At 44.3% G+C, this 26,747-nt stretch overlaps 3 protein-coding genes and 1 pseudogene across 4 annotated transcripts; all 4 read left to right on the top strand.

The window, feature by feature from the left end:
- The first annotated feature begins 3,578 nt into the window (after positions 1 to 3,578).
- LOC120296720 (olfactory receptor 1019-like) lies at positions 3,579 to 10,222 on the top strand. The gene is made up of 3 exons (XM_039318641.1): positions 3,579 to 3,614; positions 5,640 to 5,753; positions 8,570 to 10,222. Exon 3 carries the CDS (start codon positions 8,587 to 8,589, stop codon positions 9,535 to 9,537), a length of 951 nt encoding a protein of 316 aa, XP_039174575.1. The 5' UTR covers positions 3,579 to 3,614; positions 5,640 to 5,753; positions 8,570 to 8,586; the 3' UTR covers positions 9,538 to 10,222.
- A 5,234-nt stretch (positions 10,223 to 15,456) lies between these two features.
- On the top strand, positions 15,457 to 16,418 carry LOC120296738 (annotated as a pseudogene).
- A 651-nt stretch (positions 16,419 to 17,069) lies between these two features.
- LOC120296729 (olfactory receptor 5V1-like) lies at positions 17,070 to 20,144 on the top strand. 2 transcript variants are annotated; one of them, XM_039318674.1, is made up of 2 exons: positions 17,070 to 17,342; positions 18,637 to 20,144. In XM_039318674.1, the coding sequence occupies exon 2, from the start codon at positions 18,660 to 18,662 to the stop codon at positions 19,590 to 19,592; it is 933 nt and encodes a 310-aa protein (XP_039174608.1). In that variant the 5' UTR covers positions 17,070 to 17,342; positions 18,637 to 18,659; the 3' UTR covers positions 19,593 to 20,144. The 2 variants fall into 2 exon arrangements, with proteins under 2 accessions (XP_039174608.1, XP_039174607.1); XM_039318673.1 differs by lacking the exon at positions 17,070 to 17,342 and adding an exon at positions 18,287 to 18,526.
- Positions 20,145 to 23,239: 3,095 nt separating this feature from the next.
- Positions 23,240 to 26,401, top strand: LOC120296732 (olfactory receptor 5V1-like). Its single transcript, XM_039318677.1, has 2 exons — positions 23,240 to 23,377; positions 24,776 to 26,401. Exon 2 carries the CDS (start codon positions 24,794 to 24,796, stop codon positions 25,727 to 25,729), a length of 936 nt encoding a protein of 311 aa, XP_039174611.1. The 5' UTR covers positions 23,240 to 23,377; positions 24,776 to 24,793; the 3' UTR covers positions 25,730 to 26,401.
- The last annotated feature ends 346 nt before the right edge of the window (positions 26,402 to 26,747 follow it).

Genomic DNA, 26,747 nt, shown 5'->3' with positions numbered 1-26,747 from the left:
ATAATGGAGAAGATCTTTAAAAAGGCAGAAACTTCTCCGCACGCACACACCCAGTCAGACAATTCAGCAGAAACCTGCTTTTAGAAATGCAGATGTAATAATCCATTCAGGAAGGTTGGACCCTCCAGCTAGAAGCTAAATAGATCAGGAAGACAAAGACCCTTAAAATCTAAATACCCCACCCAAACTCTAAGACAGGACATAATAGGATTAACCCACCACTATCAGGATACCAGAAAGGCACACCCAGACTCAGGGCAAAGTTCATGACTGAGGAACAACTCCAAACAAAAGCCCAAGAAGGTATAAAAACCCACTCCCTACTACTTGTGCTCTCTCTCTTTTCTTCCAGAGCCATCTTTCTGTTTGGCTTCTTCAATAAATGACAACCTTCTTTCTAAAGCAGCTGCCATGTTGTTTATTCCCTGCTTGGACTGGACCCTGATGAAGACTTTTCCTTCAACAGCATACTATAAACTAATAAAACTTTATACAGAGACAAGGGAAAAGTGGTGGTGTTACCCAATCGCCCCCAAAGGGCCTCCACAAAAGCCATGTTTTCACTCGCTTCTGGAGGGCTGCAATGGTGGGAGGGCCATCAGCACTTCAGGGGGGAAGCAATTTCTGATGGGTCTTCTAGCCTCTAGCACAGGGATTCTCAACCTTGGCCACTTTAAGACTTGTAGGCTTCAACTCCCAGAATTCCTCAGCCAGCAAAGCTGGCTGAGGAATTCTGGGAGTTGAAGTCCACAAGTCTTAAAGTGGTCAAGGTTGGACATCCCTGCTCTAATGCACCTAGTCCCAGATGCCTTGTACTGTGTCCTACAGAAAGGAGCTCCTCTCTGCCACCCTTGCAAGGAAAAGCCCCCGGGGAGGGCAAAGGGGACCAATGAATCTCTGGGCAGAGGCTGAAGAGAGGAAGTAGCAATGAAGGACCAGAATCCGATGGGTGGGGACACACGGGTGAAGGATTTCCCCCATCATGGTTGTAATGCTGTATCTCCAAGTGCAGAAACAGCACCATCCTTGGCTCTTGAATTCAGAAATGGCATGAGGAGATGTAACGGAAGGCACGGCTCACCTTGAGGAAATGGGAGAGGAGATGCTGAATAGGAAACCATCAGAGAAGAGAGGGACAAGTCCCAGTCACATAATGGATAGAGGAACACGCTTAGAAGGGACTCGCCCTAATGCAGTGGTTCTCAATTATTTTCTGTCATGCCCCCCCTAGGAAGAAGAAAACATTTCGCGCGCCCCCGCATGACTGTCTATCCAATCGGGTCCTTTGCGTGTGTCACGTGCGTCCAATATGACAGTATTTGCCGAGGTCAAACGAGCCCCCCTTTACGGAGCCTCGCGCCCCCCCTGGGGGGCCCGCCCCACTATTTGAGAACCACTGCCCTAATGGATCAAGCAGTTACAAATGGAGGGCAGGAAGTTTTGGGCACCATGCTACAAAAAGGATATTGAGACTTTGGAAAAAGTACAGAGAAGAGCAACTGAGATGATCCAAGGCCTGGAGACTAAAACATACAAAGAACGGCTGTGGGACTTGGGTTTGGCCAGTCTAGAGAAAAAGGATTAGGGGAGACATGATAGCAGTATTCCAGTATTTGAGGGGCTGCCACAAAGAAGAGGGGGTCAAATTATTTTCCAAAGCACCAGAGGGCAGGACAAGAAGCAATGGTTGGAAAATGATCAAAGAGAGAAGCAACCTAGAATTAAGGAGAAACTTCCTGACAGTGAGGACAATTAACCAGAGGAACAGAAGTTGCCTCCAGAAATCATGAACGTTCCATCACTGGAGATTTTTAAGAAGAGACAGGACAGTCACTTGTCTGAGATGGCATAGGTTCTCCTGCTTGAGCAGTGGGCTGGACTAGAAGACCTCCAAGGTCCCTTCCAGCTCTACTCTATTCTAAAAAGTTTGTACTTGCAAGATTCCATTAATGTTGCCTTACTATAAAGTGGTTTTAGGTCATCTACATCAGTTGTGTTTCCTGTCTGATTTACCTGGGAAGCCCAATAGTACCCATAGTTGGTGCTTCTTGTCTGGACGATCCCAAAAGGCTGACATCAATACTTAAATAAGGATGAGAATACATTTTTCAAAGTGGACGTTTAAGAAAAAAAATATTAAGGAAGAAAGTTTAGACGTGAGAACGAGAATTCACTGTAATGAATCCCTCGGGGTATTCTGGAAAATGAGTCTGAGGATCATTAATTTGCTTCATGGCAAAACAGAGGTGATGAAATCCCTTGCATTTGTTATAAATGGATTGTGATGATGGAGAATTGGATTGCACCCCTTCTGCTGTGCTTGTTTGGGCACACACACCCATAATGAGGTCCCTTAACTCTCATGTCATCATCCCAGAAAGTTGGACCAATTATTGTAGCTAACACTCTCTCTCTCTTGTCAATGCTGGTTATTCCCACCAGCAGCCCCTGTGAGCTGTTCCAGGGAGACCAGCCCCCGTTCTTGAGCACAGAGTCGAGTCCCAGAGTGGTAAAACTTTCAACTCTGTTTTCAGAGTTGAAAGTTGCACTCTGTGGCAAAGTGGATAATAGAATATCATAGTTGGAAGGGACCTTGGAGGTCTTCTAGTCCAACCCCCTGCTCAGGCAGGAAACCCTATATCATTTCAGGCAAATGGTTGTCCAATCTTTTTTAAAACATCCAATGAGGGAGCATCCACCGCTTCTGAAGGCAGGTTGTTCCACTGATTATTTGTTCTCACTGTTAGGAAATTTCTCCTTGTTCCAGGTTGCTTCTCTCCTTGATTAGTTTCCATCCCTTGCTTCTTGTCCTGCCTTCGGGGGCTTTGGAGAAGAGCTTGACTTCCTCTTCTTTGGGGCAGCCCCAAAGATACTGGAAGACTGCTATCATGTCCCCCCTCGCCCTTCTCTTCATTAAACTAGACAGACCCAATTCCAACAACCGTTCTTTCTATGTTTTAGCCTCCAGTCCCCTGATCATCTTTGTTGCACTGTTTCTGGAATCTCAGCATCTTTTTTACATTGTGGTGACCAAAACTGGATGCCGTATTCCAAGTGTGGCCTTACCAAGGCCTTGTAAAATGGTATTAACACTTCACGTGATCTTGATTCTATTCCTCTGTTAATGCAGCCTAGAACTGTGTTGGCTCTTTTGGCTGATGCCACACACGGCTGGCTCAGATTTAAGGGATGGTCCACTAGGACTCCGAGATCCCTCTCACAGTTACTATTATTGAGCCAAGTACCACCTATACCAGTGTTTCCCAAACTTGACAATTTTAAGGCATGTGGACTTCAACTCCCAGAATTCCACAGCCAGCATTGCTGGCTGTGGAATTCTGGGAGTTGAAGTCCACATGCCTTAAAATTGTCAAGTTTGGGAACACTGACCTATACTATACCTTTGCATTTAGGTTTTCTTGCCCAAGTGTAAAACTTTACTTTTCAAAAGAAGTTTTCTAGAAAACCCCTCCTTCCTCTCACGTTGATGCTCCTACTTCCCTGTTAGCAGTGAGTCCCTCAGGGCCAGACAGAGTGAGCATTAAATGTCTTCTCTCACAGGGACTGTGACCAGCTTCCTGACGTTGGGGGTGCAGGACCCAGATCCTCCACAGGTAAGGCTGGGTGAGCAAAGAAGGAGAGTTAAGATTCATTGCTGGGAGGGTTTGATGTTCAAAGGGCTGGAAAAACGTTGCCTTGTGGTGTTCCTACGTTAAGCAAAAGACTACGATGATGGATAGTTGCCCAAGACATGTTGGCTGGTCCATGACAAAGATCCTGAGCTCTCTGTGCAACAGAGGAAACTGTGCAATTGCAAAAAGAAGAGAGGTCTGGCTGGAGACAACCAGGTGCATTGCCCTGATTAGCATCCTTCTCCATTGGACTATCCAGATTCAAAGCTGCCTCCGAGATCATGACCAGAAGACTCAGTCTTTGCTTCTAGTTGGGAAGTTCCCTTCCCTGGCCAACAGTGCCTCTCTTGACTGTATTGAGATTTAATTTATTGTCCACCCGACTGATCCATTTCTGGATCCAGTTATAGGTTCAAAAAAGATGTTTAGACCTAGGAAGAGCAACAGAGTTGAGCAGAGGACTGGAGGCTAAAACTTTTGAAGAATGGTTGCAGGAATTGGGTATGTCTAGTTTAATGAAGAGAAGGATGGGGGGGGGGGTGGACATGATGGCAGTGTTCCCATATCTGAGGGGCTGCCCCAAAGAAGAGGGAGTCAAGCTATTCTTCAAGGCACATGAAGGCAGGACAAGGAATGGAAAGTAATCAAGGAGAGAAGCAACCTGGTACTAAGGAGAAATTTCCTGACAGAACAATTAACCAGTGGAACCACCTGCCTCCAGAAGTGGTGAATGCTCCAACACCGGAGGTTTTAAAGAAGAGACTGGAGAGCTACTTGTCTGAAATGGTATGGGATCTTCTGTTTAAGCAGGGGGTTAGACTAGAAGACCTTTAAGGTACCTTCCAACTCTGCTTTTCTGTTATCACTGGAGGTTTTCAAGAAGAGACTGGGCAGCCATTTGTCTGAAATGGTATAAGGGTCTCCTGCCTGAGCAGGGGGTTGGACTAGAAGACCTCCAAGGTCCCTTCTAACTCTGATGATGTTCTGTGTTCTACCTGCTCCGTGCCTTTGATGTGCAGTGTGCAAGCTGAGGTGTTATTTGAACATCCTCATTAAAACTTGCCAGGACTTTGTGGTGGTGGGAAGGGAGGCTTAAACTGCTGGTTCCACCACCTTCCTTTCCCCAGCGCAGGAAGTGGGACTTTGCGAGCCACAGGAAATAAGTTGTATAAATAACCCTCTTAATAATAATAATAATAATAATAATAATAATAATAATAATAATAATAATAAAGTTGGAAGGGACCTTGGAGGTCATCGAGTCCAACGCCCTGCTCAGGCAGGAAACCCTACACCATTTTGGACAAATGGCTGTCCATTTTCTTCTTAAAAACTTCCAGTGTTGGAGCATTCACTGCTTCTGGAGGCAGGTTGTTCCACTGGTTAATTGTTCTCTCTGTCAGGAAGTTTCTCCTTAGTTCCAGGTTGCTTCTCTCCTTGGTGAGTTTCCATTCATTGTTGCTTCTTGTCCTGCCTTCAGAGATCTTGGAGAATAGCTTGACTCCCTCTTCTTTGGGGCAGCCCCTCAACTATTGGAATACTGCTATCCTGTCCCCCCTTGTCCTTCTCTTCATTAAACTAGACCTACCCAATTCCAGCAACCGTTCCTTATATGTTTTAGCCTCCAGTCCCCTGATCCTCTTTGTTGCTCTTCTCTGTACTCTTTCTAGAGTCTCAACATCTTTTTTACATCGTGGTGATCAAAACTGGATGCCGTATTCCAAGTGTGGCCTTCCCAAGGCCAAGTGGTATTAACCCTTCACATGATCTCGATTCTATCCCTCTGTTAATGCAGCCTAGCACTGTGTTGGCCTTTGGGGCAGCTGCAGCACACGGCTGGCTCCTATTTAAGGGATTGTCCACTAGGACTCTGAGATCCCTCTTCATTATCTGTCAGCCCTGGGCAACTTTGATCAGGAAACAGACGATATTCTTTTTATTTCCTTTTATTTCAAAAAAAAAGTCACAAGAAATCCTTTTTTGTTGTTATTGTTGTCCTTCCTTTAGCTTCCTTTGCCAGCCTCTGATTATTCCAGATTTCCTGTCTCTATTTGTCCGTGATGGTCCTGGATGCCTCAGTAAGAAGCTAGAAGTTTTCTTAAAGGACTGACTGCATTTTGGGTGAGTTTGTCTCCTGACGGATAGCAGATAATTAACCAGTGGAATAGGTCACCTCCAGAAGTTGTGGGTGCTCCAACACTGGAGGTTTTTTTAATGAAGAGACTAGACAGCCATTTGTCTGAAGTGGTAGAGGTGGTTTCCTGCTTGAGCAGGGGGCTGGACTAGATGACCTTTGAGGCCTCTTCCAACTCCGTTCTTCTGTTATCAGGAAGAGAAAATCCTTAAAACATGCTTCTTTAAAACATTGCCAGTTGCCCCTGTTCCATTTTGTTTGGGTGGTAGTAGAGATTGAATACTGCCACAAAGAAGGCGGTGTGTGTGAGTGTGTGTGTGTGTGTGTGTGTGTGTGTGTGTGTGTGAACCTATTCTCCAAAGCATCTGAGGGCAGGACAAAAAGTGATGGGTGGAAGATCATTAAAGAGAGAAGCAACCTAGAACGAAGGAGGAATTTCCTGGGAGTGAGCACAATGAATCAGTGGAACAATTTGTCTTCAGAGGTTGCGGTTGGGGGTCTTCAGGAAGAGGTTGGATACCCATTTGTCTGGTCTGATGTAGGGTCTCCTGCTTGAGCAGGGGGTGGGACTAGAAGACCTCCAAGGTCCCTTCCACTCCTATGATTCTATGTTCTCTATTCTATCATTACCATCACTGCCACGTTTCTTTTTCTATTTTAACCAAATGCTCTCTATGCTGTCACCAACTTCATTCACTGAGTGTATGCAGTGCATACAGGGGGATCCCCTCTTCTCACGGAGGAGGAGGAGGAGGAGGAGGAGGAGGAGGAGGAGAAGGAGGAGGAGGAGGAGGAGAGGAATGTTAGGTCCTTGGTGCTCTCAGACTTGGTTGTTTTCCTGCAGACGTTCTTTGACCCCGCTAGGTCATGGCGTCAGTGCTAGTAGGGAGTGGGTTCTGCAGAGTGGAGAAGGAGGAGGAAGACTATGGGGCCATTGGTGCTCTCTGAATATGGTTGTTATCCACCTACATTTAGGCAAGAAAAACCAAATGTACAGGTATAGTATAGGGGGTACCTTCCTCAATAGTAGTAACTGTGAGAGGGATCTCAGAGTCCTAGTGGACCATTCCTTAAATAGGAGCCAGCCATCTGTGGCATCAGCCAAAAAACCAACACAGTGCTGGGCTGCATTAGCAGAGGGATAGAATCAAGATCAGGTGAAGGGTTAATACCACAAGTCCTTGGTAAAGCCACACTTGGAATACTGCATCCAGTTTTGGTCGCCACGATGTAAAAAAGATGCTGAGATTCTAGAAAGAGTACAGAGAAGAGCAACAAAGATGATTTTTAGGGGACTGGAGGCTAAAACATATAAGGAACGGTTGCTGGAATTGGGTATGTCTAGTTTAATGAAGAGAAGGATGAGGGGGGGACAGGATAGCAGTGTTCCAGTATCTCAGGGGCTGCCCCAAAGAAGAGGGAGTCAAGCTATTCTCCAAAGTACCTGAAGGCAGGACAAGGAGCAATGGGTGGAAACTAACCAAGCAGAGAAGCAACCTGGAACTAAGGAGAAACTTCCTGACAGTTAGAAAAATTAACCAGTGGAACAACCTGCCTCCAGAAGTGGTGAATGCTCCAACACTGGAAGTTTTTAAGAAGAAACTGGACAGCCACTTGTCCAAAATGGTGTAGGATTTCCTGCCTGAGCAGGGGGTTGGACTAGATGACATACAAGGTCCCTTCCAACTTTATCATTATCATTACCAATCATCGCACAGTCAGCCAGATGTTCAGACTGGATTTGGCATTTTGTCTACCTATCGAGTCCTTACCCAGGACCTGGGATGGGCAGATGTGGATGTTTGATGGTATTACAGATATCGTCGCAGGATGGAAGCAGTTCCTAGTAAGGCTGCCTTTTGCAATTGACTAATAGCAAATTTGTCAATGCCGATGATGGTGTTCAAGTGGTGCTCCAGTTGTTTTGGGATTGCGCCCAAGGAGCCTATGACTATTGGTACTACCCTTGCTTGCTTTTGCCACAGTCTTTCTATTTCTATGTGTAGGTCTTTGTATTTTGTTATCTTCTCCAGTTCTTTCTCGTCTATTCTGCTATCTCCAGGCACTGCCACGTCCACTATCCAGACTTTTTTCTCTTTCTTATCGACAATTGTTAAGTCTGGGGTGTTATGTTGCAGGTGCTTGTCTGTTTGAATTCTGAAGTCCCAGAGCAGTTTAATTTTATCATTTTCTATGACTTTCTCGATTTTATGATCCCACCAGTTTTTGCTTACAGGCAAATGATATTTTTTGCAGATCTTCCAATGCACCATTGTTGCTACTTTGTCATGTCGCTGCTTGTAATCAGTCTGTGCAATCTTCTTGCAACAGCTTACCAAGTGGTCCACTGTTTCTTCAGCTTCTTTGCCTAGGCGGCACTTACTGTCTGTTGCTGTCTTCTCAATTTTGACTTTGTATGCATTTGTCCTTAAGGCTTGGTCTTGTGCAGCCAGAATTAGTCCCTCGGTCTCTTTCTTCAATTTTCCTGTTCTTAGCTATTATTATTATTATTATTATTATTATTATTATTATTATTATTATTATTACTACTACTACTACTACTACTACTACTACTACTACTACTACTATTAGGTGAGTTCACATGAAAGTATACAGGGCGAGCCACTTGAACAGAAACAAAGAGCCAATCTCGCTCCTTCCTAGCATTGACAACGTCATCCAGTTGGGTCATGAAACGTTTGCAAGAAAGCCACCAAGTCCAGAGAGAAGGCCAAGGACCCCACAATCGCCAGTATGTTGCAGTGCTCTTAAACACCCTCACCTTTTGTTCTCCCCTATGCAGATCAACACCGTGGTTGCATGGAGGCCAGGAATCATACGCAGGTGGCCGAGTTTGTCTTCCTTGGTTTCTCAGGTGTTCCACACGGCCAAATCTACCTCTTCGTGGTGTTCCTAGCCATCTACCTGGTCACCATAATTGGGAACACCACCATCTTCACCCTGATCCAGCTGGATTCCCGTCTTCACAGCCCCATGTACTTTTTCCTCAGCCATTTGTCCTGCTTAGATGTTTGTTACTTATCCGTCACGGTCCCTAAGATCCTGATCAATTTCTCCCACCAGAGGAACACCATTTCGTACAACCAGTGCCTGGCTCAGATGTTCTTCTTGATGACGTTTGCAGGATCCGAATGTGCCCTTTTGGCCGTTATGGCCTTTGATCGCTACGCGGCCATATGCCAACCATTGCATTACAATACTTTGATGAGCAGTCAGGTCCGCGTTCCTCTGGCTGTTGCTTCTTGGATCTGGGGCTTCCTTGATTCATCACTCCACACAGCACTGGCTACCAATTTGGACTTCTGTGGGGCCAACCTCATTGACCATATCTTCTGTGACGTGCCCCCCCTGCTGAAAATTGCCTGCAGTGATACCTACGTCAACGAGCTCACTCTGCACTTGGCCAGCATCTTCATGGGCTTGAGTCCTTTCTTGTTTATTCTCTTTTCTTATACTTTTATCGTCTCTGCCATCCTGAAGATCCGTTCTGATACCGGCAGAAGCAAAGCCTTCTCCACCTGTGCTGCCCACTTGGTTGTGGTCACGATCTACTTTGGCATGGCCAATGTGAATTACAACCGTCCCAGCGCGGGCTACTCGCTGGGGGTGGATACCTTAATCTCCACCCTCTATTGCATCCTCACCCCCATGCTGAACCCCCTAATCTACAGCCTCCGGAACAAGGAAGTGAAGGATGCCCTACAAAAGCTGCTGAGTGGCCTGAAGGCCAATTATGCCTCATCAAAATGACCAATGGAATTGGATAGGACAGCTTTTCTCTCTCCTGGCCTTCCCGATAGGAAGATGCAGAAGCTCAGAGGATCTCCCAGAGAACCTACTCAGTAGGAACTTTCCAACCGGTTCTCCAATGACATCGAGAGAGTCCCATCTTTTGACAAACGGGCTCAGGATTTCCCAGGTCTTCCAAGAAGGCAACTTGACTTTCTGGTTTTCTTAAAAAGGTTTTGCTTCTCATCCAAGAGGTTTCTTCACTTCGGTTCTTCGGAATGGAAGAAGCTCCTTGGATGAGAAGCAAAACATTTTCAAGGAAAAAAACAAAACCCAAAGGAGCCCAGCTGTCTTTTGGAAAAGTACCTGTGGGACAACCATGACACTGGATGATTGGGAATCTCCATAGACACTGAGCTCCGGGGTTTATGTCCAGAACGATGATCAGAGGAAAATGTTGACCAGAGCTGAAGCTGGTAAAGACCTTGTTGTGGTGGAATGTAGTCTGGAGTCCCAGGACGGAGGGTCTTCTCCCCAGAGGGCCAAGACACCGAGGAGCCTTGGGCAAGCAGGAAGAGAGCAGATTGGACCCCCCCCCCTTAGCAATTCAGAGAATATATCAATAGTTATTGTAGATATTTTTGTGTGTGAGAGGGATGGGAGGGAAGGAAGGAGTAGGGAGGAAGTAGGATGGTTAGAGGAGAAGGGGAGGGGAAGAGAGTAGGAGGGGAGGAGAGAAAGAGGAGGGAAGTGGGGAAGGATTAGAGAGGGTGACACGGCCTGGGGGGAATGGGCAGGCGGTACCAATGGTTAGGAATTTAATTGTATTTGGTATGAATAAATGGAAAATAAAAACTTTTTTAATAAAAAAAATAGTTATTGTAGGTATTTTGCTTTGGATTCTGTCTATAGGTGAACAACAGTAAATAATTCTTCAGAAGTCATTCCACATGTTCCTTGTTCTTTAGGACTGACACTTTTAGATTAGATTAGGCAACCTTTATTGTCATTTTTTAACTGTGGGCACAATGGCACCCATTAAAATGAAATTTAGTTGCTTCCTCTCAAAGTCTACACATTCATAACACACATTTAAACGTACTATATGCAACCTATGTATAGACCCACACCCTTAAGTATAAGTAACATATAAATATTAATCAAAATCAATTATTAATATTATTAATAATATTACTATTAATTAATCAATATTACCCCAATGAAACCCTAATCCAGGGGTAGGCAACCTTGGCTCTTTGATGACTGGTAGACTTCAACTCCCAGAATTCCTGAGCCAGCCATGCTGAGGGGAAAGGGAGCAGTTTCCAAACTAAGCCAGGCTGACCCAGGAATTCTGGGAATTGAAGTCCATGAGTCCTGAGGGGGCCATAGTTCCCCCATGCTGGCTCAGGAATTCTGGGAGTTGAAGTCCACCAGTCATAAAAGAGCCAAGGTTGCCTATCTCTGGCCTAATCCTGTCTTTTGACCACAAGGATTGGGAAGAAGAAGAGAAGAATTTGGGGCCTTCCAGGACACCCCCTCTCTTGCAGAAGGAACCCCCTGTCCAACACGGGTTAAGCAGCAGCTTTAAAACTCGAGTGGGTTAAGAAGCAGCAAGTCTCTGGAATAAAAATCTGGCTGTGGGAATTTCAAGCATTCCTAAAACACGGGCACTAAGAAGAAAGATGGGGTGGGATACAGGGGCGAGAGAGAGAGGTAAAACTTTGTTTGTAAAACCAGCCTGTCAGAAGCAAGTTTCCTTAAGGAAAAAAGAGTCCAGGTGGCTGGGTGAGGAATTTGGTCCCCACAGCTCAAAAGGCTGTGGAGAACTGGAAAAAGTAATGATGGGTGTCTTTGTTCCTGTTCAGTACTGACTGCTCCGTTTGTGGATAAATTTGTATCTGCTTTGATTCTCCGCATGTTAGCTCAGAGCCTTTCCTGATTCGTGAGTGCTGCGGATCATGGTTTAACAACCTGTTGTGAAGGTTAAAGGAGGCTCTCAATCCTTACCCTGTGGAAATAAAAAAACCTTTTTCTTGATCTCTACAGTGTTGGCTTTGTAATCTAGAACACACTCCAGAATTCCATAAAACCAGGCAAGCCTGGGGAAAAGAGTCAAACCAGACCTATCTATCTATCTATCTATCTATCTATCTATCTATCTATCTATCTATCTATCATCTATCTATCTATCTATCTATCTATCTATCTATCTATCTATCATCTCTCTATCTATCTATCTATCTCTCTATCATCTTTCTCTATCTATCTATCATCTCTCTATCTATCTCTCTATCATCTCTCTCTATCTATCTATCTATCTATCCTTTCTCTATCTATCTATCTATCTATCTATCTATCTATCTATCTATCTATCTATCTATCTATCTATCCTTTCTCTATCTATCTATCTATCTATCTATCTATCTATCTATCTATCTATCTATCATCTCTATCTATCTATCTATCTATCTATCATCATCTCTCTCTCTCTCTATCATCTCTCTCTCTCTATCATCTCTCTCTATCTATCTATCTATCTATCATCTCTCTCTCTCTATCATCTCTATCTCTCTATATATATATCTATCATCTCTCTCTCTCTCTCTCTCTCTCTATCTATCTATCCTTTCTCTCTCTATCTATCTATCATCTCTCTATCTATCTATCATCTCTCTCTCTCTATCATCTCTCTCTCTCTATCTCTCTATCTATCATCTCTCTCTATCTATCTATCTATCTATCTATCTATCTATCCATCCATCCATCCATCCATCTATCATCTTACTATCTATTTATCTATCTATCTATCTATCTATCTATCTATCTATCTATCTATCTATCTATCTTATCATGTCTTTCTATCTATCTATCTATCTATCTATCTATTTATCTATCTATCTATCTATCTATCTATCATCTCTCTCTCAGTCACAGAACTTGGATGAGAAGTGAACGTTTTCAAGGAAAGTGCCCCTCCTCCCAAGAAACTCTAGTTGCCTTTTGGAAAAGCAATCTGGGACTTTTGTTGGACTAACTCCAAGTCCATGGGAGTTAGGCAGTTATATTTTATGAATAAATATTTCGTGGGACAGAACATGGCATCCGAAGACAACAACATTACTTTATCCTTTGGGGCTGAAAGAGGGCAGGCTCCCTCGGGACTCCTTGTCCTCATTTGCCTCTGTTTCCCTCAAGCACCACTGCAGTCTTCTCCTTGCCCAGCCTGGCTCTCTCCATAAAGATTCGCACACGGGGGCTGGGTGATGCCTTCAAGACATCTGAGACCAAGTTTGTCTTCTGTCCAGGAGATGCTGGAGAGGACGGAAGGGAAGCCCATATTTCTTCCCTCCCCTCAAAAAAAGTGGGCCAGGAGCAATGCAGATGTGAGCTTCACATCTGGAGCAAGACACCGGCAGCCCAACCTCCCACCCCCAGGTCAGTAGCTTTACAGAATGCCTCCCGCAGAATATACATGCTAGGCTTGGCCGCTCACCTGCCTTCAGGTAGCACTCTCTCCTGAGCTTTAAAGGTTCACCCTTACTATGTCTCCAAGGAGAGAAGGCAAACAATTAATGGGTCCTTTATGTTTACTTCCAGGTAAAAGACAAACGTTTCTTCAGCCAGCTGCATCTGGGATGGCTAGTCCAGGAAATGGGTGTCTGTTGTGCGTTCGTGCAACCCTCTCTCAAAGACAGCCAAGTTAGGTGCCCACACCTTGGTTTGTGGGAAAGGACTGAGTGGCTAAGAATGGGCTATGTGAAGAAAGGATCTCTTTGGTGTCTTCCAAATCCCTTTCTGAGGCTGGGATTTGAGCTCGTTTATCATTTTACTTGCCCTCTCACGTTCTTTTTCCAGCTCCGAGACGTGGAGGAGACCATAATGTCATTCTGAGCATAGCTTTCTAGAAGAACATTAAAATCCATAGTTTTACTCTTCTTCCTACAATGTCCTTTTCTTCGTTTGGGTCAGAAGCACCTCCAGGTTATGGACATAACATTCAGCCCTGAGCAGATAAAATAGGCATAAAGTAGCTCATAGAATATAATAGAGGGGGAAAGTGCGTAAAATAAATAGGTTTAAAGTTAAATGGATCAGGCCACTCCAGCATGGGAGGTTTTTCAAGAAGAGATGGCACAGCTATTTGTCTGAAACGGGATAGGGTCTCCTGCCTGAGCAGGGGGTTGGACTAGAAGACCTCCAAGGTCCCTCCCAACTGTCATTCTCTTATTCTGTTATTCTCACTGGCATGAGGTCTTCCTCCATACGAGTTGAAGGACATTGTATGCACCGCAGCGTAGGTGAGATGGTTAGTTCTTCTCCACCTTCACACAGAGCATCTTCTGTAGGGAAGCTCCATTTTAATCGATTGTCCTTTGATCTTCTTACCTGGTGTGTAGTCTATTTAGACATTTCCATACAGCCAAGATTGGTCTTGACTAAGCGGCAGACATCTGTGTGATTGTGCCCAGGTGCTTGGTAACTTCTTATTCACCTTCTATAGTTCCAGGAGAGCTTGTGGTAACTGGTTGTTAGGAGGGATGGACATTTTGAGGAAGGTGTTCTCAAGTCTTGATCTAAAATGTCCTTTAACATGGAACTAGGTTTCCACATCAATCTCTCCACCAAGTTCTCTGATATAGAGTTCGGCCTTAGCCTTATAGAGTAGAATAGAATAGAATAGAATAGAGTAGAGTAGAGTAGAGTAGAGTAGAGTAGAGTAGAGTAGAGTAGAGAGTAGAGTAGAGAGTAGGGTAGGGTAGGGTAGGATAGGGTAGAAGAGAAGAGAAGAGAAAAGAAGAGAAGAGAAATTAGAAGAGAAGAGAAATTAGAATAGAATAGAATAGAATAGAATAGAATAGAATAGAATAGAATAGACAGAGTAAAGTAGAATAGAATAGAGTAGAGTACAGTAGTAGAGTAGAGTAGGGTAGGGTAGGGTAGGGTAGAGTAGAGTAGAGTAGAATAGAATAGAATAGAATAGAATAGAATAGAATAGAATAGAATAGAATAGAATAGAATAGAATAGAATAGAATAGAGCTGGAAGGAACCTTGGAGGTCTTCTAGTCCAGCCCCCTGCTCAAGCAGGAGATCCTATGCCATCTCAGACAAGTGACTGTCTAGTCTCTTCTTGAAAATCTCCAGTGATGGAGCGCCCACAATTTCTGGCGGCAAAGCTGTTCCACTGGTTAATTGTTCTCACTGTCAGGAAGTTTCTCCTTAATTCCAGGTTGCTTCTCTCTTTGATCAGTTTCCAACCACTGTTTCCCGTCCTTCCCTCTGGTGCTTTGGAGAATATTGTGACCCCCTCTTCTTTGTGGCAGCCATCCAGATACTGGAAGACTGCTATCATGTCTCCCCTATTTCTTCTTTCCTTTAGACTAGCCAAACCCCAGACCTTCCTTGACTTTCCTTGGAATTTCCGATGTTGCTCCATCCTGATCTAGCCATACATTCTCAAATTGTCCAAGCACGCTTGAATCTTACCCTGTTAAGCCACAAGTCAGTCCCCAGCTGCAGATGGAAACCATGGCTAAAATTGCTTGTATTTCCTTCCTTCCTATTGGACGATAGTATTTCAACTTTTCATTGTTGTGACTTTTTTTTTCTTCAGAAGGATAAGCCAGTCCAAGTCAGAACTTAAAACAAACGTCCATTCTGAGCCAGAACAACAAATTCTTTGAAAGGTTTCAGTTGATAGGAGCAAAAAATAGTAACTTAGAAGCTCTGTGAAATTTGATTGTGTACAATTTATATTTAGAGTGCTTGCACTTAAAGCAGTATGTAAATAAATAAATAAAATAAATATTTTGTAGACTGTTTAATCCACTACAAAACCTGAGGAGACAAGTCACAATATCTGCTTTTTAAAATTGGTGCATATGTGGAAGTTTAAAAAAAACCCTCATTCAGTTTTCTTTTTGCTCTCCTTCAGCATCTTCGCTAAGCACAATCCCTGCGTTGTCATGGATTTCAGCAACCACACTCTTGTTAGTGAGTTTCTTTTGCTGGGTTTATCCAACATAACACATGGCCAGATCTATCTCATCCTGCTGTTCCTCATCATCTACTTGGTCACGATTCTGGGCAACGTCATGATCATCTCCCTCATCCTGGTGGACTCCCATCTTCACAGTCCCATGTATTTTTTCCTCAGCCACTTATCCTGCTTGGATGTCTGCTACTCAACAGTCACGGTCCCCAAGATCCTTTCAAATCTCCTTCTCCAAAGGCACACCATTGCCTACAACCACTGCTTTGCCCAGATGTTCTTCCTCATGGCCTTCTCTGGCTCAGAATGCTGGTTGCTGGCCATCAGGCTTACGACCGCTACGCTGCCATCTGTCAGCCTTTACGCTACTCAAACCTCATAAGTTCACACTTTGGCACGCAGGCAGCTGTGATCAGCTGGATCTAGGGCTTCCTGGATTCAACAGTTCACACAGCCTTGGCTTCCAAGTTAGACTTCTGTGGAGATCATCAGATCCACCACATCTTCTGTGACCTTCCACCCCTGCTGAAAATCGCCTGCGGTGATGTACACATCAGTCAGATGACCTTACACATAGCCACCATATTTGCAGGAATGACCCCTTTCTTTTTGGTAGTCATCTCCTACTTCTACATCCTTGCGTCCATCCTGCGTATCCATTCCAAGTCAGGCAGACAAAAAGCGTTTTCCACTTGCTCTTCTCTTTTGCTGGTGGTCATCCTTTACTTCGGGAATGGATTGCTAAACTACAACCAGCCCAGTGCTGGCTACTCCCTGGAGACCGACACCCTGATTTCCACAACATATTCCATTGTCACCCCCATGTTGAACCCCCTGATCTACAGCCTCCGCAACAAGTATGTGAAGGGGGCTCTGGGGAAGGTCCTGGAAAGACGCAGGAGAATATAGGATTCTTCTCAGAAGTTGGAAAGACGAGTTTAAAGTCCTTCTTGGGACATCAAGAACCCAAGTCTTGCTTTTCCTGAATATATTCAGGACTGAAAAGACACATGAAAAACACTGTCAGGACTTCCAAGATGTGTTTATATAATGTATGTATTTACTTGTGGTTTTTACTTGTGTGTAATGTGCACTGCAGACAGCACTTAATTTTGTTGTGAGATACACAATAACAATATATTCATTAACTCATTCATTCATCCTGCTGCACCAGCTATATTTGGCCAGATTCCAGTCTGCCATATACAATGGGGGGAGGGAAGCTGTGTAGTAGTAATCATGTGACCTTGATTCTATACCATTATAAGACCATCATAATTTCACTGAGCTATTTGTGGTAACTTGAGGACCCCCTAAATAGCCTTCCAGAAGAGGGAGGGAGAGAGTAAGTACTCTTGTTCTACTGATTTCTAGAAGATCAGCTAAAAGCAAATGTGGCAACTGATTTCTGCTTCAGATCTGGAAATGATTCTTCTGCTTTGACCTCTCCATTTCTGCCCATCCTGTGAATCACACACCAGAAAACTGCTCTGTACTTGCTAACAAGTCCCAGAGAAGTCAACTTTGCCCCCCAGGATCTATGCTGCCTGCCCTCCCACCTGTAATCCCTCCAGGATCCCAGGCAGGGATACTCCCAGGCCCCAGGGCCAAGTCCTATCTTTCCCCACAAGCACCACCTGCCACGGATAATGCAAGCAACTACGAGAGTTGCCCTGTTCTAAGGGTGAACGTCTGAACATCTCCCCCCTGCTCTGTGGCCAGAGTGTTGGCTCCCACTTCATTGCATCTGAACCCAACTGTGGGAGAATTTGGGGAGAGGATGAGTCTGCTTCAGCTGCAGCTGGTCTTCTGTAGGTGGGATAACCAGCCAAGGTGAGATACTTTGGGGTCCATCAAGGATTCTCCTTCTGTTTGGGATGGGGTGGGATTAAAAGGAGTGGATTTTGGGTGTTAGAAAGGAGGGATTGGGAATACAAGATTCAATCCAGAAATCTCCTTTTAGGGAATCTCATAAAGGGCCAAGTCCTCCTTCTGCCCAAGATTCACCACAATATATTATCACCACCAATCTAGCACTTCTCATCTTTCCAGGGTTATCCACTGCTCCAAACACAGACTTTGTTTTGACAAAACAGCTCCTTGGATGGAAGCTAGGAACTGGAAACTGTCAGGAATACATTCCAGCTTCTTTTGTTATGGGCAGATGAAGGAACTGAAGGTTCCAGATTTAAAATAGTCAACCGACACCATCTGCATGCTATCAAAGTCAACTAGTAATTATATATTGGTACTACTGATACCATCGCTTAGTAGCTGATAGGTCTCAAATGAAGGGTCCTTGGTGCTCTCGGATCTTGGTGGTTCTTGCCCCCATTTTAATGACCCAAAATGAGGTCACCTAATTTGGGTGCAAAAAAGGAGTGAGAGATCAGAAGATGCGGAGGGATCTGACTCCCAAAAGTTGGACATGACTGAATGGATAACATCACCATTGGTGTGGATAATGAAACATCTGCAAGAAAACAAGCAAGCTCAGAGAGCACCAAGGACCTTCATACTGTTATAAGTTATTGTAGCACGGTGGAACCTCCATGGTCAGACAAATATTGGGCATCAACATAATATCTGATGAGGAACATGAAGAGGAAGGGGTTGCTTTTGAGTTTGCGAGAGTTGTCTTCAAAGGAGCCCTTTTACTCTAACATCTCCATCCACTTGGAAAGCAAACTCTCCTGAAACACTTCTACAAAGCAAAGCACAACACCTCTGGGTCCCCTTTCCACCTATCAATCATTTTCTGGAAGGCAGGGAGAGAATTAAATTCTGCTCTGCTGCTCCTGCACCCCAAATCTAGTTAGTTATTTTCATTTCTCAAATGGATACAGCCTCCCAACGGACAGGCTCCAGCTGGCACACAACATTAAAAATCCAGATTCACGGTGTAAATCTCCACTTCAGTGACAACAGAATCAAGCAAGCCGCTTGATGGGCTCTGAATGGAAACCCGTGGCCCAATGACCAAAGCTTGTCTTCAAGACCTTGAGGAACATAGCAAGGTGGGCGGTCAATCTGACCTTTGGGGAAATGAAGTTCTAGTGGGTCGTTTAACTCATCTTACTCTGCTGTTAATTCTAATTTCTTCCCTTGCCCAATTTTCTCTTCCCAGCTAAGCCTTCTCCTCCTCCTCCCATGGATTCCCATAACCAGACTGAATTCATCCTTCTTGGTTTCTCCAGCCTTCGGAGCCACCAGGTCCACCTTTTCCTGGTGTTCCTGGCTGCCTATTTGGCCACGCTGATGGGCAACCTCATGATCATAACCCTGGTTCTGCTGGATTCTCGTCTTCACACCCCCATGTACTTCTTCCTCAGCCAGCTCTCCTGCTTGGATGTTTGCCTTTCTTCTGTGGTGGTACCAAAGATCTTGGTGAACTTCCTACGCCAAGAACAGACCATCTCCTACAACCAATGTCTGGCACAAGCCTTCTTCCTGATTGGCTTTGCGGGATGTGAGCCAGCATTGCTGGCCATCATGGCCTTTGACCGCTATGCTGCCATTTGTCAGCCTTTGCATTATGCCCACCTGATGAGGACAAAATTGTGCATCCAGTTTTCTGTGGCCATTTGGCTCTGGGGCTTCCTGGACTCCGCCATCCATGTTGCCCTGGCCTGTAGGTTGGACTTTTGTGGAAACAACAATGTTCCTCACATCTTTTGTGATGTTCCTCCATTACTGAAAATTGCCTGCAGTGATTCCTGGGTCAACGAATTGACCAATCACGTCACCAGCATCTTTGTGGGCCTCGGCCCCTTCCTCTTCATCATCCTGTCCTATTTCTATATTTTGGTCTCTATTTTGAAGATTCCCTCCAACACTGGCAGGCGCAAAGCGTTCTCCACTTGTGCATCACACATTGCCGTGGTAACTCTCTGTGTTGGAAATGGATACTTGAACTACAACCAGCCCAGTGCTGGCTACTCCATTGAGACTGATACTCTAATCTCCACATCTTTTTGCATCGTCACCCCCATGCTGAACCCTTTGATCTACAGCTTCCGCAACAAGGAGGTGAAGGGGGCCTTGAGGAAGATTCTCAGCTGCCGGAAGACAGCATTGTATTAATTTGTGTGTGTGTGGGGGGGGGGGTTTGCTGTACTTCATGTCTTTGAGCCCTTAGGAAGGATAAAAGAGAACTGGGGTAGAAGTACTTTCTCAAGGCACCTGCAAAATTATTTCCACGAGAAGAAAAAAACTTTGGCAGTTGTTGTAAGAATAGGAAATATGGGACTTTGCATCCTAATGAGAACTCCTTTGACTTCAGCCTTCTGTGTTCTGTATGGTTTGTCAAGAAATCTGTGAGAAAAAGCAACACCTTTCTCCTAGCATTAATTCTTTATAATTTTTTTAGTATTTTTCACCATACACCATACACCCAAACAAACTTAAAATACATAAACATAATTCTACTGTCCCAGAGCAATGATCAGCTCTAGCTAAGATAGAATTCAGATGAGGGATAGGAACAGCATTTGGATAGTCAAAGGGCCAACGTGGGAAACAAGACATGGACATGGTAGAAGCCAGGAAGGTTTGCAGCATTAAAAAATTTGTTGTTGTTATTGTTAATTGCGAATTCATGTCCGACCCATCGCGACCCCATGGACAACATTCCTCCAGGTCTTCCTGTCCTCCACCATCTTCTGGAGTCCATTGAAGCTCACGCCTCCTGCTTCAGTGACTCCATCCAGCCACCTCCTTCTCTGTTGTCCCCTTCTTCTATTGCCCTCCATCTTTCCCAGCATTAGGCCCTTCTCCAGTGAGTCCTTCCTTCTCATTAGGTGGCCAATATAATGAATGGCAAATGTACAGTACATTATCCTATTGGATCAAACTATATTGGATCTCTTTGACTGATCTCTGGCCTTCTTTGACTCTTTCCTAGTTGTTCTCTGCATGTCACATAACAGTTTTTGCTGTGAAAGAGCATGTCTAGGTCGCCTCCTGTGTGGATTACTGCAATGCCATCTACATGGGCTGTCCTTGAAGACCACACTAAACTTTGACTGCTCCAGAATGCAGCAGTGTGCATTGTGATTGCTGTCCCAGGTTGTCCATATAATTGTTTTGTTACATGAGCTGCATCAGCTTCAAGTTTCTTTCTGAGTGCAATTCAAGGTTTTGGCCATCACTAATAACAACAATAACAATAATAATAACAATAACAGAGTTGGAAGGGACCTTGGAGGTCATCTAGTCCAACCCCCTGCTCAGGCAAAAAACTCTCTACCATTTCAGACAAATGGCTGCCCAGTCTCTTCTTGAAAACTTCCAGTGTTGGAGCATTCACAACTTCTGGAGGCAGATAGTTCCACTTGTTAATTGTTCTAACTGTCAGAAAATTTCTCCTTAGTTCCAGGTTGCTTCTCTCTTTGGTTAGTTGCTTCTTGTCCTGCCTTCAGATGCTTTGGAGAATAGCTTGACTCCCTCTTCTTTGGGGCAGCCCCTGAGATATTGAAACGCTGCTATCCTTTCCCCTCTCATCCTTCTCTTCATTAAACTAGACATACTCAATTCCTGCAACCGGTCCTTGTATGTTTGAGCCTCCAGTCCCTGATCATCTTTGTTGCTCTTTAAAACCCTACATGGTACATCTCCAGGTGGTCTGTGGGATCACGTTTTCCTGAGGACATCAGCCTGTCCTACCAATTAAGCTGAGCAGGGTCCTAGTCCCTTCTCCCAAATATTGTCATCTAATGGAAGCTAGGAAGGGAGCCTTTTCCCCTAACCCTATGGAACGCTCTTCCTTCTGACTTTCAGCAGGTCTTTACCCTCTTAGACTTCCATAAAGCTCTGAAGACCTCCCCCCCCCCCCCAAAGTGCTGAGATAAAGTTGGCTAACCAAACATCCAGGTTGACTTGGCGCCTGGTCTCTGTTGTTTTTAATGTGTTCACTTTTCTAGTTTGAATATGGTTTTATACATTATTTTAACTTTAATTGAGAGCCTCCAGAGTTGATTAGAAGATGGGAGGATGTATACACACACACACACACACACATACACACACACACACACACACAATTAGGTCTTCCTGAAGCTGAAATGCCTGTGTAATTGTGTCCTGTATTCCCTTCACAATCTCTGTTCACTCTGAAATCTTTCTGGGCACCTGCACGAGTTCTTTTTTTTTTAATATTTTTATTCATAATACAATTAAAACAAAAATGGACAAACATGACATTCCAGAATGAATTTTCCTATCAGTTCCTATCATGGTACAAAAGCTTAATACATCGTTCTTAACCTCTATATCAGCGGTTCTCAACGTTTGTGTGATGGCGACCCCCGTCACACAAACGTTATGCGCATGTGCGGCGCAGCGCGCATGGGGGCAGCCCCCCCGCGCGCGGTGCGCATGCACGACGCCACCCCCCGAGGTGTGCCGCCGCCCCCCGGAGGCGCGCCGCCGCTCCCACGCGCGGCGTGCGTGCGCAGCACCCCCCCCGGAGGGGACAAAATGGCGGATCGCCGCCTTTGGCGACCCCGCAAAAGAGGTCGATCGACCCCAAATGGGGTCGCGACCCATAGGTTGAGAACCGCTGTTCTATATAAGCCTCATCTTCTATACAATATAATTATATATACAATTATATGTACAGTTATATATATCTTTTAATTCTAACATTAACTTGAAGTCCGAGCAGTTCTCCTTAATTCATACCAATGGTAAAATTTGCCCCAGATTTCGAAGTATTCATGTTCTGTTTTGTCTTTCATAATCATTGTAAGCCTGTCCATCTCAGCACATGATAAAATTTTATGCAGGATCTCTTCTTCCGTTGGAGTTCCCTTATTCCTCCAATTTTGAGCAAAAAACAGTCTGGAAGCTGTTAAAATGTGTAGCATTAAATAAAGTACGCCTTTGTCATGATTTTGCATAGTTAAACCTAATAGAAAGAGTTCTGGTTTTGGTTCTACCACTTGCTCTAATATTTCTTCCAACCATACTTTAATCCTGTTCCAAAAATCACGAGTTTGCATGCATTCCCACCACATATGATAGCAAGTTCCACTTGTCAAATTACATTTCCAACATTTAGGGGAGACATTGGTACACATTTTAGCCAATCTTGTGGTGGGAGATGCCATCTATAAAACATTTTGTAAAGGTTCTGCACCAGTTCTTTATGCAGGAAAGATGAGTATTTTCCCCAGAGTTGATGCCTTTAACAAAACTAGCCTTCTACTGGAGTGCTGCATATATAGCCATGGAGCCTTATTATTACAAAGTCCAGCTGGGCATCATTAAAGGTCATCATAAGAAAGTGTCATAGCTGTAGGAGAGAGAGAGAGACTGGCCAAGCCAGGGGAAGGAGTCAAATGTGAAATTAATCTGGCATCCATATGTGCCTTTTTTAAAAAATGCTCTTGAAGTCATTTCTAGAGCACCAGCTAACAGCAAATGAGACAATTGATCTCAAGTTCAAAACTGAAAAAGATTCTTATGCTGTGCCGTCTCCATTTCTCCCCGTCTCCTGAATCCAACACCAGAAAACTGTTCTGTACCTGCTAACAAGTCCCAGAGAAGTCAGCTTTGCCCCCAAGGATCTTTGCTGCCTGCCCTCCCGGTTGTATTCCCTCCAGGATCCCAGGCAGGAATACTCCCAGGGCCCCCACCTTGCCAAGTCACATTTTCCCCCATGGGCACCACCTGCCATGGATAATACAAGCAACTATGAGACTTGCCCCGTTCTAAGGATGAACGTCCGAACACCTCCCTTCCTGCTCTGTTGCCAGGGTGTTGATTCCAACTTCATTGCAACTGAACTGAACTATGGGAGAAATTGGGGAGAGGATGAGTCTGCTTCAGCCGTAGCTGGTCTTCTGCAGGTGGGATAATCAGCCAAGGTGAGCTGCTTTGGGGTCCATCAAGGATTCTCTTTCCATTGGGATGGGGTGGCATTAAAAGGAGATTTTGTCCCTTAAGGAGGAGGAAGCAGGAATTTCCATCTAGGAAATCATAGAAGTGGACAGGTCCTTTCCCTGTGTGAGACTCACAATAGATCACAACTTGTAATTTTCTACCCCTCCAGCCTCTCCCATCCTTCTTAGGTTGAACTGCTGCTCCCAATGTAGACATTAAATGGAGAAAACAGCTCCCTGGTTGAAAGCTAGGAGTTGGAAACTTACATATATACCTTGCTACCACGACTAACATCAATGTACAATCCATATTTGACTTGTATTCCATGAAGTTGTTGGTTTAACTATCTTGGATCTGGATCCCCGCAAGTGCCTTTGCCTCTCCTATAGCAAAAGAAGCTGGAGTATATAAACAGGCAATGTTCCAATATTGGAAAATCAGAGCTATCCCATTACCAGGTCCTTCTTCCCCCAGTGAGTCATTTGTCTAGAATCTAGTTCTGATATCAAGGTTGGAAGAGATGTTCCTCAGAGTTTGCATACCGAATTCTCCAGAAATGAAGGGAGAAAATTAAGCTTGGCTCCATTGGGTCTGGATGCCCAATTTTTCTTGCCTCTAATTCTAATCCAAATATCTGGAGGAATTAGTGGAGGAGATCTCTAAAATGTCATCCTCCCATGGAGACCTCAAACAATGACATTGTAATTTTACTTCTGAAGGAGAATACAGTATAAGTAGCTCAGGATTGAAATGAGGGGATTAAATACAACCTGTTTTCAATAAAATTAACTGGTCCATCTGACCTGCACTGTCCACCTTGGGGTTAACTTCAGATGGCACACCTCTAGCCCAGGGGTGACCTTTTTTTTTAATGAAATCCATGACAGAAAGAAGCTTGAGCCACTTAGCTGGTCGTAACAACCAATAAAGGAGAATATTTGTAGCTCAGGAATAAAATCAAGGTGCTCTGAGGTTGGCTGATTTCTTGCAGATGTTTCATGACCCAACTAGGTAACATCATCAATGCTAGAAGGGAGTGGGGTTTGCAGAGTGGAGGAAAGAGAGGAGGAGGAGGAGGAGGAGGAGGAGGAGGAGGAGGAGGAGGAGGAGGAGGAGGAGGAGGAGGAGAAAGACAATGACAATGCGGTCTTTGTTGCTCTCTGAGCTTGGTGGTTTCTTGCAGATATTTCATTACCAAACTACGTAACATCATCAATGCTAGCGATGTGATTTCACCAGCCCTGATGATGTTACCCAGTTGGGTAATGAAACACTTGCAAGGAAACAGCCAAACTCAAAGAGTACCAAGGACCCCTAATTTTACTTCTTCCGTGCATTTTCCAAAGCCCACTGATCTTCTTTGCCTTTTTCTCTCTTCTCAGCTGTACATTTTCTTCCCCATGAATGCACAAAACCAAACACAAGTGACCGAATTCCTCTTCCTGGGTTTCTCCCACCTGCTGAGCTACACAACCCACCTTTTCCTGGTGTTCCTGGCTGCCTATTTGGCCACGCTGATGAGCAACATCATGATTATAATCTTAATTCTCCTGGATTCCCGTCTTCACACCCCCATGTACTTCTTCCTCAGCCAGCTCTCCTGCTTGGATGTTTGCCTTTCTTCTGTGGTGGTACCAAAGATCTTGGTGAACTTCCTACGCCAAGAGCAGACTATCTCTTACAACCAATGCTTGGCACAAGCCTTCTTCTTGATTGGCTTTGCAGGATGTGAGCTGGCCCTGCTGGCCGTCATGGCCTATGACCGCTACGCTGCCATTTGTCAGCCTCTGCATTATGGCCACCTGATGAGGGGCAAGTTGTGCGTCCAACTGTCTGTGGCCATTTGGCTCTGGGGCTTCCTACACTCGGCCATCCACATTTCCCTAGCCTGTAGAATGGACTTCTGTGGAAACAACAATGTTCCTCACATCTTTTGTGATGTCCCTCCATTATTGAAAATCGCCTGCAGTGATACCTCGGTCAATGAATTGGCCAATCACATCACCAGCATCTTTGTAGGCCTCAATCCCTTCCTCTTCATCATCCTGTCCTATTTCTACATTCTAGCCTCCGTTCTGCGAATTCACTCTAACACTGGCAGGCGCAAAGCCTTCTCCACTTGTGCATCACACATTAGTGTGGTAACTCTGTTTGTTGGTAATGGGAGTATGAATTACAACCAGCCCAGTGCTGGATACTCTCTGGAGGTTGATGCTTTGATCTCCACTATGTTTTGCATCGTCACCCCGATGTTGAACCCCTTGATCTACAGCATCCATAACAAGGAGGTGAAGGCGGCCCTGAGGAAGCTTCTCAAGGGCTGGAAAAGAGGATAGTCTTCATTTTGGAGGTCCTTTTTTTAATATAACGATTACATTTTTATACAACATAAAGATAAAACCTAACAGACAGAAATGGCCAGAAAGAAGGGTAGGTAGAATAAAGAGAAGGAGGGAGGATAGGAGTACAGAAAACAAACAATTATAAGGAAAAAAAACAGAAATATAAAAAGAGATTTCCAACTTTTTTTTTACAAAGTTTATTTATTCAGCCTCTTAGTTTAGGACAGGGGCCTTCCAACTTGGCCCTTTTATGCATGCCTGGCTGAGGAATTATGGGAGTTGAAGTCCACAAGTCTTAAAGTTGCCAAGTTTGAAGACCCTTGGCATCCACTTTCCAAACGGTCAACAGTTTTTACTAATCATCAAATCCATATGTCATAATTTGTTTTGTTTTTTTACTTCTTGTAAAAAGCCCACCAGTGGGCTCCATTTAAAAATAAATTTTGTTACTGTTTTTTCTCTAACGAGAGCCATTCAGTTTGCCATCTGTTCCAGTCCCATCACTTTTACTAACTACTCTTCCATTGTCAGTATAGTAGAATCTTTCCATTGTTGAGTATATAGGAATTTTACTGCTGTAACCAAATGTAAGATTAATGTACCATGCTTTCTTTTTTTAAAATTTGGTCCATTGACCCTAATAAAAAAAATCTCTGGTCTAAAGTGTATTTGAATTAATGTGTATGTTTCTCAAGGAAGGTCTTTTGTTGACCCTCCTATGAAAAATGAAAGCTGTGCAGATGAACTGTGGTAGAAGGACTTTCTAAAGGTGCCTGCAAAATCATTTCCATGATAAAACAAAGGGAGATTAACTCTAAGAACATGAGTAGCTAGCGCTTACGTCTTTTTATAATTTCATTTAAAATTAAAATAACAGTAGAAATTAATGCAAATTAAAAACAAGGAAAAGAAAAAAAATTAGAAGGTGAAGAAAAGAGAAAAAGGAAAAATAAAGACTGTGGTCTTGTTGTCTCTTCATGAGGAGCAACTGTCTGGATTACTTGTGGGTGAT

This window comes from Crotalus tigris, unplaced genomic scaffold (assembly GCF_016545835.1).
Source record: "Crotalus tigris isolate CLP2741 ecotype Arizona unplaced genomic scaffold, ASM1654583v1 scf7180000021456.382230, whole genome shotgun sequence".
NCBI classification, from domain to species: domain Eukaryota; kingdom Metazoa; phylum Chordata; class Lepidosauria; order Squamata; family Viperidae; genus Crotalus; species Crotalus tigris.
The sequence above is the reverse complement of the archived record's forward strand: the minus strand, read 5'-3'. Positions and strand labels throughout refer to the sequence as shown.